This window comes from Dryas octopetala, chromosome 2 (genome assembly GCF_963921425.1).
Source record: "Dryas octopetala chromosome 2, drDryOcto1.1, whole genome shotgun sequence".
Taxonomy (NCBI): Eukaryota; Viridiplantae; Streptophyta; class Magnoliopsida; order Rosales; family Rosaceae; genus Dryas; species Dryas octopetala.
The window spans coordinates 14,829,127-14,843,349 of record NC_141367.1 but is presented as its reverse complement, the minus strand read 5'-3'; the positions used below and the strand labels follow the sequence as shown (position 1 = coordinate 14,843,349).

At 36.9% G+C, this 14,223-nt stretch overlaps 2 protein-coding genes across 2 annotated transcripts; one reads left to right on the top strand and one right to left on the bottom strand.

Annotated features, from left to right (window-relative positions):
- Positions 1-9,613: 9,613 nt before the first annotated feature.
- LOC147293353 (DNA-directed RNA polymerase subunit beta) lies at positions 9,614-10,113 on the bottom strand. Its single transcript, XM_086232619.1, has 2 exons — positions 9,892-10,113; positions 9,614-9,810 (listed from the first exon to the last, which is right to left on the bottom strand). Exons 1-2 carry the CDS (start codon positions 10,107-10,109, stop codon positions 9,678-9,680), a joined length of 351 nt encoding a protein of 116 aa, XP_086088745.1. The 5' UTR covers positions 10,110-10,113; the 3' UTR covers positions 9,614-9,677.
- A 93-nt stretch (positions 10,114-10,206) lies between these two features.
- On the top strand, positions 10,207-13,702 carry LOC147293352 (Transducin/WD40 repeat-like superfamily protein). The gene is made up of 5 exons (XM_086232618.1): positions 10,207-10,936; positions 11,717-11,786; positions 12,629-12,860; positions 13,011-13,084; positions 13,238-13,702. The coding sequence occupies exons 1-5, from the start codon at positions 10,305-10,307 to the stop codon at positions 13,289-13,291; spliced, it is 1,062 nt and encodes a 353-aa protein (XP_086088744.1). The 5' UTR covers positions 10,207-10,304; the 3' UTR covers positions 13,292-13,702.
- The last annotated feature ends 521 nt before the right edge of the window (positions 13,703-14,223 follow it).

The window sequence follows — 14,223 nt, the reverse complement described above, 5'->3', positions numbered from 1 at the left end:
TCACACTGAAGTTTCCAAAATCTCGGAGCAGCTATCAACAATATTTACTCAACTCAAGGATAAGACCATCCTTGATAAAGAAGATGGCGAGCAATCTTCCAAATGATTTCTTGGAAGCCCAACCAGTGGAAGCCGTACAAATGGATCGCAATCATCCTACAACTCGAAGGTTGTTAAAATTGATTTTCCCTGATTTAAAGGTGAAGAGGATACCACAAGTTGGGTATGCCGAATGAGCAATTTTTTTAGTTTCATCAAACCCCAAAGGAAGGTAGGGTGGCTTTCATGTCGTTTCATCTAGAAGGTGATGCTCAGCTATGGTTCCAATTACTGCAACAAAAAGGCGGTTTGATTACTTGGAAGGAATTTCGCAATGGCATACACACTCGTTTTGGCCCAACACAGTTTCAGGATTTCTTCGGTGAATTAGCCAAATTGCAACAAGTGGAAACTGTTTGAGACTTTCAAAATTAGTTTGAGAAATTACTAGCGAAAGTTGGTTACCTCTCTTAGGATCGACAAGTCAATATCTTTGTCAGCAGCCTCAAGGAAACTATTCGGGCAGATGTTATGGCGGGCCGTCCTACAACCCTTTCGATGGCAATTGGGTTAGCCCGTTTGTTTAATTCTCGTTTTGTCATAAAGACGCAATTCAGCAGCTCTAAAGAAAAAGAGGAATTCATTCAGCCTTGCCAAAATTATGATAACATAACACTACTCTCCCTGTCCGACGTATGACCCAAGAAGAATTACAAGAAAGGCGTGCCAAGGAGCTTTGTTACAATTGCAATGAGAAGTTTGTTCAAAGACATAAATGCAAAAAACTATTTCTGATTGATGCTATAATAGAGGAAGAAGATGATGATGTCCTAATAGACAAAGGAGAAACGGTCTTTGAGGACTCTTCGGCGTTTTTCAGAAATCTCTTTGCATGCTATTTCAAGCACTAGTTCAACAGAGACAATGCGAGTGAAAGGAGGTATTGGCAACACTTCTACCACTATACTGATATATTCGGGCAGAACACACAATTTCATGAGTGAAAGTCTTGCTAGACAAATGGATTTGCAACCAAAACAAGAAAGGAAATTATAAGTGATTGTGGCATTTGGGGAAAGGTTAGCTAGCCTCAGGTAAGTGCAATAATGTCAAACTAGACTTACATGTCAACCTCCAAGGCTTAACTACTCCTAAGAATAAAATAGTTGGAAACCTCAAATTCATACGAGAGACCAAAAATTGCAGTAGAGGAGTTCTCCTTCACTTATTTTCACTTGGAACACCAAATTCATAGGGAAATAGTACAAACAAACCCCATCAACTACAATAACTTTTGGATCAATTCATGAACCTGTTTGTTGAACCTCGAAGCTTGCCTCCTACAGAATCATGACTACAGAATTCCATTACAACATGGAGCGAAACCAGTATGTGTCAAACCTTATCGGTACCCCCATTATCAAAAGGCGGAGATAGAAAAAATTGTTGTCGACATGCTCTCCACTGGAATAATTAAACCAAGCAACAACCCGTTCTCTTTTCCAATCATCTTAGTTAAAAAGCAGGATGGCTCATGGCAGATGTGCATTGACTATCGGGCTCTTAACAAAATCACCATAAAAAATCGCTTCCTAATTCCTATCATTGACGAATTACTAGATGAATTGCATGGGGCGGGGTTCTTTACAAAGTTGGATTGCAAAGCAAGCACTATCAGATTTTAGTGGTTCTAGAAGACAGATCCAAAAAGACATTCAAAACCCACCATGGCCATTATGAATTTCTAGTCATGTTGTTTGGTCTCACCAATGCCTCGTCCAATTTTCAAGCCTTGATGAATGAGGTATTTCAAAAATATTTACGGCATTTTATCTTTGTCTTTTTTATGACATTATTGTTTATAGCAAGACATGGGATAAGCATATTCAACATTTGAAAATTACCTTGTCACTACTAAGATCACATCAATTGTTTGTCAAAACAGAAAAATGTCAATTTGGTCAAAGTGAAGTGCAGTACCTTGGACATATAACTTCTGCTTCAGGTGTTGTTGTTGATCTTAACAAGGTTGATGTTATGAAGCGCTGGCCTAAGCCTACTTCCTTAAAGACGTTAAGGGGCTTCCTCAGGCTGACCAGATATTATTGAAATTCATCCAAAACTATGGCAAAATTACTGCTCCACTTACCAAGATGCTGCAAAAAGATTCCTTTATTTGGTCTTCCGCTGCTAAAGACTCCTTCCTCCATTTGAAAGATGTGATGACAAAAGCCCCAGTTCTAGCCCTACCAGATTTTGATAAAAGATTTATTATTGAACGTGATGCAAGTGGTTCAGGTGTAGGCGTTATTTTCATGCAAGAGAGGCCAATAACATTTTTCAATCAAGCGCTCCAAGAAAAAAATTTGTTGCTATCAACTTACGAAAATGAGATCCTAGCCTTAGTCTTGGCAGTGTAGAAATGTAGACCATATTTGTTGGGCCATAAGTTTTTGGAATGTACTGATCAACGAATCACCACTAGAGCACAGCAAAGGTGGTTGTATAAGTTTATGGGTTTTGATTTTGACATTAAAAACAAAAAATGGAAGGACAACATAGTGGCTAATATTCTTTCAAGAAGAGAAGTTGCAGAAGGCAAAGAAAATAATGTCTCCACTCTTGCAGCTATAAGCCAACCTGTTCTAGATTAGGTGGAGGAAATTCAAGAGGAAGTCAAGTCAAGTCCAGTACTACAATGCATGGTCAAACGTATCCTAGATGATGAAGTTGTGGGTCCTTGGAAATTTAGCAATGGCCTAAGCTTTTTTAAAGATCAAATTTATCTTGCAGCCAATTCTTCCTTGCTTCCTCATATAATTGTTCAATTACACAATAGCATTCATGAAGGATACCAAAAGACTCTCCATAGAATTCGAGCAAATTTCTTTTGGACAGGAATGCGGAAGGTAATTCGTGAATGTATAGCAGCATGTGATATTTGTCAAAGGTACAAAAGTGAGGAAGTGGTGCAAGCGAGATGGCTTCAACCCCTTCCAATCCCAAATCAAGTATGGAAGATATTTCCATGGATTTTAATGATGGTTTACCCTTGTCTAAGGGAAAGAGCACAATATTGGTTGTGGTTGATAGGCTGTCTAAATATATATGCACATTGTATTCCACTATCACATCCATATATGGTTGTTAGGGTTGCACAAATATTTTTTGATCATGTATTCAAGTTGCACGGAATGCCACAGTCTATTGTTTGTGATTGGGACCTAACCTTCACCAACTCATTCTGGACAGAGTTATTCAGGAAAATGGCATTGAATTTAATTTTAGTTCAGCATATCATTCCCAAACCAATGGACAAAGTGAGGTAGTAAATCGCACGGTGGAGATGTACTTGAGATGCTTTACTAATTCCTAACGTAAGGAGTGAATTAAATGGTTATCTTGGGTTGAATACTGCTACAACACTAGCTAGCATTCAACCTTTAAAACCACGCCCTTTGAAGTTTTGTTTATGGCCGACCTTCGCCAACTTTACTGTCTTACATTTCTGGAATGACCAAGGTTGCAGCTGTGGATCAAGAGTTGATGTGTCGTGACCACATTATTTGAGATTTATAAGCCACCATTAAAGAAGCTCAAGCACGCATAAAGAAAGTCTATGATCGCCACCATACAGAGAGAAAGTTTGCATAAAGAGATTTGGTTTATTTGAGGCTTCAACCATATCGATAGATTTCTCTTTCCTTAAGAAAGAATTTGAAGCTTTCTCCAAGATATTATGGGCCATTTCAAGATGTCAAGAAAATTGGTGCTATTATGGGCCGTTTCATGTTTATTTGCTCAAGAAAAAGATTGGTGAGCAGATTCAAGTTCAAACAGGGCTACCTAGTATACAAGACGTTCTTGAGACACTCCATCCTAAGCCTCAAGTTGCTCTTGATTGTCGTATTCACAAGTTGTTCCTAAGCTACCTAGTGAATAAAGCATCGAAAATTAATCTTCTCTTATCTGACTCTTTTAGAGTTGTGAGGTCAAAGGCTCCTTTATAAGTTTTGTTGTTCCTTGTACTTGCAATTTTTTCCACTACTCATCATAGGTTTCAGTAAACAGGGGAAGAATTCTCAACAGTACGTACCATAGTAGCCGTGGCATGCTTACATTAATGCATGAGGACCCTGGTTGGTGAGAAAAACCTATAGAGAGTCACCTCACCATGCTGAATGGCAAGACCACCTACTTAATACGTGTCACTTGTTCAATTGTTATTATAAAAAATATAAAGGTGCCGCTATTTAGACCCAACAAATTTATTAATATCCCTAATACTTTAATAAAATGTATGTTCTTATTATAACCTAATGTAAATTGACTAAAAAGGATATACAATTAATTAAAAAACAAACCCACTTCAACCTATACTCACTCAACATGATCTCTATACCCAACATATTGGAAAAATAAAAAAGAAAATTGATGAAGTCACCTCCCCTTCACCTCTTGCAATCAGAGAAACTTGATTATGAGAGTGTGATACAGGTAGGCTCCAAATTCAGGATTTCATTAAGCCATTTGAGGATGACATTGATTTCATCATGCTAAGAAATATTAAAACTAAGCATCTACAACCTGTATTGTTTTTGTGTAAAAAAAAAGTCTTTGGTTCTTCATCACCATTTGCAACTTGTATTGTATTTTTGTTAATGGCATTGTAAGTGATTTGATTGACCAATCAAGCACACAGAGAACACTATGATTACTTAAAAAAAAAAAAAACAATTCTCAAGCACACAGGCACCCTTTCCGACTTATTTCTCCAGCGACGGCGCAACACTGACTTCTTTCTGAACGTTGGTGTAAGCGTGGTGGGACCTACCAAGCATGAGGCTAGGGCCGAAGTGGGCTCCCTCCTCACTGGAGACCCCATGTCGAGGTACAGAAGGCCCAGGCCGGCGACCTCGCCAATGAGCAGGGACGGATCCAAGAATTAGAATTTGGGGGGGGGGGGGGGCTAAAAACAAGCCTCGACGGTTCGATTAAATTTCATTAATAAATATAAAAGATACACCTAGTCAGGAGGAGACATAGTGAGTTTGACCCCTCAAAATGCATATCTATACAAACATAGACGAAAAAAAAAAAACTAGAACCTATTGGTAATATATTATAAACTAGAACCAACATTATAAACTAGAACCTATTGGTAATATGTTATAAACATGACACGTAAGGATATTCTACAAAACAAAATCACACAATAGCAACATATTTTTCTACTAATATGCAACTAAATTTAATATTGAAATTTAGAGCTTACTTGATTTCCAAACTTGCACTTCCAATAATTGAGATTGAGCTTAAAAGCGATCTCACATCAACAAATTACACGAGTTTTTCTTGAGTTTCAGAACAATTTGGATAATCAAATATTGATTCTCATTAATTTTACAAACATTTAAGAGTAAATTAGAAATACCACAACTATTGCATAAAAATTGAATCCCAAAATCTTTAATTCCTTAAATGGCTAAATCCCTAAATTCTTAAATCCTTAAATCCCTAAATGACTAAGAGAATAAAATATAAGAAATTAAATAGATATATATTAGTATTACTTGAGAGAGAGAGAGCCGTGAGCGAGAGAGAGAAAGGAGTAGAGGACCACTTACCATGGAGAGGGGCCACTTAGCGGATGCGTGAGACTAGGAGTATAGAGCACTTAAATTTTTGTTTTTTTTTTTGTCAAAGAAAATCAGTAGTGCTAGACATCCCATATTTTTATACCGCAATTTCATACCATCTTATGTGGCAATTTATATGGCATTCATACATTGGACACTAAAAAATAAAAACAAAAATCCAAAAAGAAAAAGAAAAACCTTGTCCGGTAAAATAATGACACGTAAAATGGTATAAATATATGGTATAAGAATGTGGTAAGTATAACATTATTCAAAGAAAATAGAGAGGACACAGGAGTGGGGTGTGGGACAAAGGAAAATTCTACGTTTTTTTCATTTCTTGGGATGACCTTATACACCTTCGTTAAAAGGATGCCAATTAATATCAAAATTTTCGGTTAGACTTATCCCTTCCGTCAAATTACTATCAATTACTCATGAAGTTCAGCCTAAGTTATTTCACCATCTTAAAATTTGATAACTACTATTATCAATATATACATGTTCGAACAAAAGGATGCCAATTACTTGCAAAAGTACTCCAATTTTGTTATGATCGAGATTCAACAGAGAGTAGTACATATATCATGGGTATGATCATGAGGGGTGGCAATGGAAGGTTCTTGAAGATTGTTGCCTATGGACATTTTGGAAGGGACAATGTTGACTTCACATGGGAGGTGGGGAGGTGAAGGGCTAGGGTGCTGGTGTGCCGGTGTGCTGGTTTGCTGGTTTGGTGGTGGGGTGAAGGTGTTGGATGGTTTTTGGTAAAATTGGGTGTGTGTTGGGGTGTACATAGTAAGAATAGACTTGACCTGTTTGTTGGGTTTGAGTAAAGGATTTTGGAAAAAAGTGTTGGGTATATTAATAAATTTTTATAATTTTAAATTTAATATTGAGTATATAAAGTATGTTGAGAATATTGATAAATTTGTTAGGTCTAAATAACAGCACCCAAAATATAATTGACAATTCAAAATATAAAAGTATAAAACAGAAATTATAATAACAAATGAAACAAATGGCAATTTTTTAGTGCGTGGTCTTGCACCTAGCATGGTGACACCTCACCATTAAGGGCCTGTTTGGTATCCTACTCAATTTTTTTTTTCAAAAATTAAGATTTTTTTTTTAATGTGAGTTTTCAAAATCAATTTTTAAAATTTGAAAACGTGTTTGGTATGAAATTTGAAAACAATTTTTAAATTTAAAAAATGATGACAGCTAAGAAAGAAGGAAATGTAAAAAAAAAAAAAAACGATGTTTTATCATTTTTAAAAAGAGGTATGTTTTTGAAAATAGTTTACCAAATACTTTTTCTTGACTAAAACTTTTTTTTTTTTTTTAAATAATAATAATTTTTGAATAGAATACCAAACTGCCCTAAGTTTTTCTCTTGGGCCCTTGGCTCTCTTCTTGTGATCCTGACAATAAGCATTCAAGTAGGTGAAGTACTGCACATACAATAGTAGTGCTAATAGTTAATATCAACATGTGAAAAAGAGAGTAATCTCAGAACTTTGGAATGCTGTATTAAAATTGGCTACACACATCAATATGCAAAGATTCTGTTGGTTGAAACCATTGAGTAATATCAAAACGTCACCGAGCTGTCTATGCTGAAAGCAGTAGTACTGCAAAAATTAATGTTACCGCTAATTAATACATGTGAAATGGTACTGTTATTCACTGACTGATGTGCCATTTCAGTCACTAAGGCAACGACTAGAACACAAACCATTATATCATAGGAAATTAAATGTTTGATCCACCAACTCTGGAATGAAATCAAACACTAGTGCTACTAACTGTAGCTTTTGTTTTCTGGGTGAAATAAGGAGATTCATTTATGGAAGGTGCTATTCTATTTACCCTGACTTTTTGTCATAATTATTATTTTTTAACTTACATAGTTACATGATATTTATACATTGAAATCTATAAAGAAAAATATTAAAAAAAACTTTATCGCATGAATGCCACGTAAGTTGGGATTAAAAAGTTGGGGCAATAAGCATTTTCCTTCATTTATTGGTTCAGAGAGAGAGAGAGTTCTTGGGGTACCAATCTGCCCAAAACTCATCAAAGCATGAGCAAATATGTCTGCTGCACCATTTCTAGCCCCGCGGGGTAATTAGCATATAGTTCTCAGGATGGCTTGAGAAATCTACCTCATAAGTTCGATCCCTGCCCTGCATTCCATCAATCAACAATGTACAATGATGAACTTAAGTACTTGCTGAATTAATGAGATAGATGACAGTACCTAACAGTCATGACAGTTTCTAAATGTTGAATATGTAATGAGAGAGCTAGTTAATCAGTAACTGAAGCAATGCCAGCATTGTTTTGAAAACCCCCACATCAACTGCCTTTTTCCAATATCCCGGATGAGCCTTCCTGCACCAGCACACCCAGATATCTCAACAGACCCATCTGCATTTAACATATACTACCCTGGCCTGGGCTGAATGAGTGAAAGGATAGATGAAAATATTCAAAATCTTCAGCATGACAGTGATTAAGGACTTTTATGACACTGATTAACAAGAATAGATGAAAATAAGAGCATCAGAAAATTGAATTTTTGATGATGCTATTATTTCTAGCAGTCCATAGAAACCAACTAGCTTGGATAAAAACAATTTTCCAAGGAACTAGTTTAATAGGCATCAAGTTTAGCATTGGTTTTGAGCAATCAAACAAGTTTGCAGAGAAAAATTAGGAAGTGTAGAGGGAACACCCGGGTGAAACAGAAAAGGCCTTGGCCATGCACACTGCTGTCTCAAAGAGTGTCTAAGGTCGATTCAGGTTCACATTATACAAATCTCATATGAAGCAGATTGGTTAACTTTCTTATAGGCACAAAAGCATATAGTAGGTAATGTTACCATCATGATCACATTTCCAGAGCAAAGCTCTATATATCTAAGAGGATTTGGTGAGTGCCAGACCTAATTCCAATCCTCTAAGCTGCAGTGATAATTTTCTTTGGATATCAGCAGATCAGATGCAGATATGAAACAAAAATCTCCATTATGGGAATTATTCCGCGTTGTTCAACCATTAGTCTATGAAGGTCAGTAAGTACCAATATGTTTACGAAAAATGGCAAGCATTCCCTGCACAGAAACATGAGGTATTTGAAAGGAAATTGTAGAAAGATCCCAATCTCTCTACTCTGTCAGAGACTTGATTAACCATCAAAGACTGCTCATCCCTCACTAGAGGACCATAGATAAGACTCCTTATTCCTTAATTAGGACCTAAGGTTCCCTATTAATTCTGTCCTATTATCAAACCAGAACTGGTTTGTGTTCTAGACCTCACAACCCACCCAACACCCAGAGAAAAATATCCCAACCTTTGGTGCCCTTGCCACATAAAAGAGTAAAGTTTTCTACAAAGGGCAGCTACTACACACATAGGTTTCCCCTCCAAATGTATTTGGCCCTCAAGAACCTTGGCTGATAACTGATAAGGACTGTCTTTTCCAAATGATACAAGTTAAACTAAGCAAGCAAGGTTGGTTCCTTAACCTATCTCTCTCTTGAAACTCAAGCCCCCCCTTTTTCTTCGAGTTGTCACTACTTGCCAATTTAACAAATAAAAATTTGATTTTAGCATAAAAATGGTAACTTTTAATACATGAAAGTATGAAACTGATAATCACAGACATAAAAAGGGCAACTATGAGCATTTACTACTTTTTATGTTCTGTCTTCATTATTTTGATGTTTTGTAACTTTGTAGTTACTACTTTGTGTTCAATCAAAATCCCCTGGACAGCACAGGGCCTGTACCATAGCATAACCCCACTTTGTAATACTGAATCATTCAAAATCCTTTTATAGAATATAGAGTACCATATTTTCACCTACCTGCAGAGACCATCTTGCCAAAACCTTCAGAACAAATAATGCCAAAGAATGAAATGCACTACAATTCAGACCTCAGTTCATTTCACGTTTAAAATTATACAAAACCCAGTTCAAGAATTCAATCTTCATTTTCTTTGGAGAAAGAAAATATGAGAAAAAAACACAAGGGAACAACTACAAAGGCAGCAACCTTTAGCAAGTCCTCACTCTCTTTTGAGATCACTCCAATCCTTGACCAGTCTCCACTGTACCTGAAAATTAATTCTTATGACATCATTAAGAAGATCAAATGCTAACAGAAAGAGTCGAAGCTAAAACTTAAGTATGCTTACCCTGCATCAATAAATCCTAATCCAAACACAGCTACCGCAGACCTAGCAAGTATTGTGCTTGAAACCCTCAAAGGAAAATTGAATTGTTCCTGAGTTTTTGAATTTTCAGGCGAATCTCTCCTCTTAGCTAATATGGTTCCAAATTGTCTGCCATTTTTCTTCACAAACAGAGAAGGCGAGAGGTTGTTAAAGATAAGGCCTTTTTCTGTGACAAACATTTTTTTTTTCCTTGTCTATCCCTTGCACGTCTCCTTTTATGTCCCTTTGGCTATGACCATCCAAACACTCACATCACAGGGACAAAATCGTAAATTATATTATTACAAGCAAAATCCAAGTTTTATTCATTTCCCACCTTCCCAAAACCCTTCTTCCTTTGAGAGCTAAACCCTGCAAAACCCTAAACCTTAACAATGGCGATCCCAGGGCTCTCAGAGCCACCCCAAATCCACAGGTTCCCACAATCCAAGTACATAGACTCCGTACGCTGGCTGCCTCCTCTCTCAGCCTTGGACCGCTTGGCGGTTGTAGCAGTTTTCGACTCCGATTCCGACTCTTCCTCCATAGAAACCCACTCTTTTACCCCAAACCCTGAAAAGCTAACCCCACAATCTCAATGGATCTCACCCTCACGAGTTTCCTCCCTCAGAACCTCTCAATCCCACCACAAACCACTAGTCGCCGCGGCAACATTCGCGGGATCGATTCACATCTTGCTCACCGATCCAATGGACCCGTCATCGTTCGAATCGGAGCTTTCGGTGCCCGAAAAGGAATTGCATGAAGGACCCATTTCTTGTGTGGATGTGATGGATGGTGGGGTTGAGTGTGTGAGTGTAGGGGAAGACGGGAAGGTGAATTTGATCAGTTTAGGGGAGTCTGAGCTGAGTTACCGCCGGGTTTTCGATAGCAGCGGGTTGGTCTCGTTTACTGCAGCGAAATGGGCCTCGCCGAGTGAGTTTGCCACTGGAGGATATGGGTTTAGTCTGCAGTGGTGGGATCAGAGAAAGCATGGGGGGGCGGTTTCTCAGTTTAAGGGAAGCTGGTGAGCATTTTTTGAATCTTTTTAATTTTGAATTAGAATTCATGCTTCAACTGATGAACTTTCATTGTGATTTTTCTCATTTGCTACAATGGTTATGCTAGATTGGAATTTTCTTTTCTAGACAGTGCTGAGGTTTAGCTCAAGTAAATCTTTGTTGGACGTTCATCATTTTATTAATATAGTTTTTTTCTTTTTAATTTATTAATAAGGGCTTTCTTAAGAAAGGTTCATTTTCATTTGTGTGCTGGAACTGCATGTAAGATATAATAAATGGAGACTCGTTAGCTTAGAAATTCAGGATGGTAGGGACTCAAAGAGTATGACTTTAGGTCATGAACAGCTTGCTCGTGAAGTGTGAAGTTGGGATTTGTATCTGTCTATATAACTAGATAAATATGTGCTTAATTGCATACACACATACCTCATATTAGGTGTATATAAAATAAAATATGCAAAATATTGACACTATACATATACACAGGCATATATTTGTACTTTTAGGGTGTAATTTGTAGTTCAGATGGCTGGCTTGCAATGTTTTCAGGGATATTTGGTAATCTGAGTTTTAAACTTTTAGCCCAACATATATTACTTTGAGTCTACCTGATTTGTGTGATTCAGTTGTATCATTCCGCAATCAGAAGCTGTTCAATGACTTTATGCTTATTATTGTTTTCTTTTTCCTTATGTTGTGCTTGTTGACTACTACTTAAAACTGTGAATTCCACTCCATATCGGTGATTTTCTCTTCAGAGCTTTTGTTTGCTGGAAATGTTGCAGTGATCAAAGAAGAACTTCTGGGATCATACATTCCATTGATATTCATCCATCACGAAAGCACACTTGTCTGGTAATACTGATATGCTGTTCTTCAATACTTTGATTTGACATTAAACTGGTTGTTCTTTGCAACTCACTGTTTGTTATGGATGCTGTTTTCAAATCAATAAGGCTAAGAGCATCAGTTTTATTGTTTAAATTACAGTTTTTTTCTTTCAATGATGAAATATTGGGTTTAATGTTACCTTTCATCATGGATTTGGTTTTTTTTTTGTCTGCTTAGTCACGTCTCCCTCCCCCACATTTTCTCTGTTTCTCCTCTTGTATTTCTCACCATCTTAAAAGTCCCTGTGAAGTAGTGTGTGTTGACTTTTCAAGTATTGAAATATTCCTTTCTGCATGTTCTTAGCTGTGAGAGATGCAGTGATGCTAATGGTGAAGCAAAATAAAATATATATTCCCCAGTCAACCTTGAGAGATCTTTGGTGCTCTGAAATTGATTTGGTAGTCCCCATATAATTATATCCGAGGAACTTAATACCTACTGTTTCTGAGTGTTGTTTGTTCTGCAAATGGGTCAGCTTGAGTATTAGAGTCCATCTAATGGCAGGGGATTCCTTTTAAGGTCTTTAGCTGCTGCAATGGCATAACTAATTTCATTTGGAATTATATTAGTCTGCAAATTATGTCTGTTTTCATGGCTAATCATAATGATATCTTATTTTAAAGGTACATGTGCTTCAGAATAATAGTGTGTTAAATGTTGCTTTTTTACTCAATGATGCTGTGTAAATTCATTGCTGGCTTTTCTTGCATGGTTGTAGAAACCTGAGTTAGCTTTCTCACTACACATTAATGAGATTTTAGTTTGCTTGAACCTTATTTGTCTTTACAATTTTCTCGTACCTATAGGCAGGAGGCTCTTTAGGCACTGTATTTGCCTGGGATCTTAGGTGGCCACAACAGCCAATTTTTCTTTCTGGGATTGGAGCAGGTGAAGCAACCCATTCACCATGCGAAAGTGAGGTTTGGGAGGTTCAGTATGACCATTATGCAAAGTCTTCAAATGCAGGAAATGTCTCTTCACATATCTTACCTACTATGATCTGTTCAGAAGACGGTATCCTTGCTGTTGTTGAACAGGGTATGATCCATTCTGCTAATTGTTGGATGGCCAACTGTCATGGCTGATGCTTCTTTCTTTTGCTAATTGGTTGACCACATGTGAAACAAAATTTTCTTTAAACCTGAAGTGGGACTTATTAAGAATTTCAAATTTTCCAAATTTGTTTAGGTGAGGAACCCATTGAGCTCTTGGCGGAACCTTGTGCAATCAACAGCTTTGACATAGACCGGCAATATCCTTCTGTAAGTGAAAATTCTATTAATTTTTGTTTGTGCTCTGTGAAAGTGAAAATGAGTTTTGTTGCTTTACTGCGAATTTTAATGTATCTGTTGAAACAAATGCCTGTAGAAGTGTAAAAGTTGCCTTGATTAATAGTTCCACATTTTGCTGCACAGGATGTGATATGTAGTTTGGAGTGGGAATCTATAGCCATCTTGAAAAGGCCATGATATCAAGAAATGGACATGAAGGTTCAGAGTTCGATTTTGAATGTAGCTCACCTATTTTCTGGAGTTGTTAATTAAGAATTGGACCTCCGCCAAACCACTACTTGGTGCTGAAGTTGTAAATCATGCCCAAAAATGTACACACCAAGTTACTGATTTTGTTTATGCATTAACATGCATGAACCAGATTGTAGGTTCAAGCACTTCAAAATTGTTTTATGTACCATTTCAGCATATATAACATATAGTATGCTCTTTAAGGCAAATGAAATATGGTCCAGGATGGTAGGGATTGGAGGATGGGAATTAATGTAGCCAACCCCAAATACTTGGGATGAGGCTTTGTTGGTGCTGTGGTGCTTTAAAGGTGCTTGGAGCAGTAACTATGACCATGATTGCACCAGTATAACGTGAAACATCATTCGACCAAAAAAAAAAAAAAAACGTGAAACATCCACTCTTTTATGATGATAATATCTATAACCAAGTTTAACAGCCAATTGAATTATGTTGCTAAATTTATGCTTGTCTAATGGGAAATGATATTTGTCAGAGTTTAATTTTCATCAAAAAGAAAAAAATAAGCAGAGTTTGTTTATGATTGAATGCAGAGATAAGGCTGTACGATAATTTTGCATTTAGCCTTTTTGTATGATTTTCAGGATGTTGCTCATGCAAAAGTTGAGCAGATTCTACTCGTCTTTTCTCACTGCAAATTTTTTACTGAGATATATAGTTATCCTCAACTTTAGGCTAGTAAGTCTGTCACATGGCCTTCATTCTATGTTGAATGAACTTTTTACCCAAAAGCAACAATGCTAGTGATCGACTTAATTGGGTAAAGTCAAATTGCTAACCTCCATTGTTTAGAAGTTGAAAATTCATCCGAAAGTAATTCATCAGTAGTGACTGACCCAATTTTCTCCAAGTCGATC

Bases quoted from the DNA above. Each gene is read 5' to 3' on its own strand.
- LOC147293352 (XM_086232618.1), top strand. From the start codon at position 10,305: ATGGCGATCCCAGGGCTCTCAGAGCCACCCCAAATCCACAGGTTCCCA. The intron at 10,937-11,716 runs GTGAGCATTTTT...GAAATGTTGCAG, and splicing joins TCTCAGTTTAAGGGAAGCTG to TGATCAAAGAAGAACTTCTG. The intron at 11,787-12,628 runs GTAATACTGATA...TCGTACCTATAG, and splicing joins CACGAAAGCACACTTGTCTG to GCAGGAGGCTCTTTAGGCAC.
- LOC147293353 (XM_086232619.1), bottom strand. From the start codon at position 10,109: ATGTTTGTCACAGAAAAAGGCCTTATCTTTAACAACCTCTCGCCTTCT. The intron at 9,811-9,891 runs GTAAGCATACTT...ATTAATTTTCAG, and splicing joins TTAGGATTTATTGATGCAGG to GTACAGTGGAGACTGGTCAA.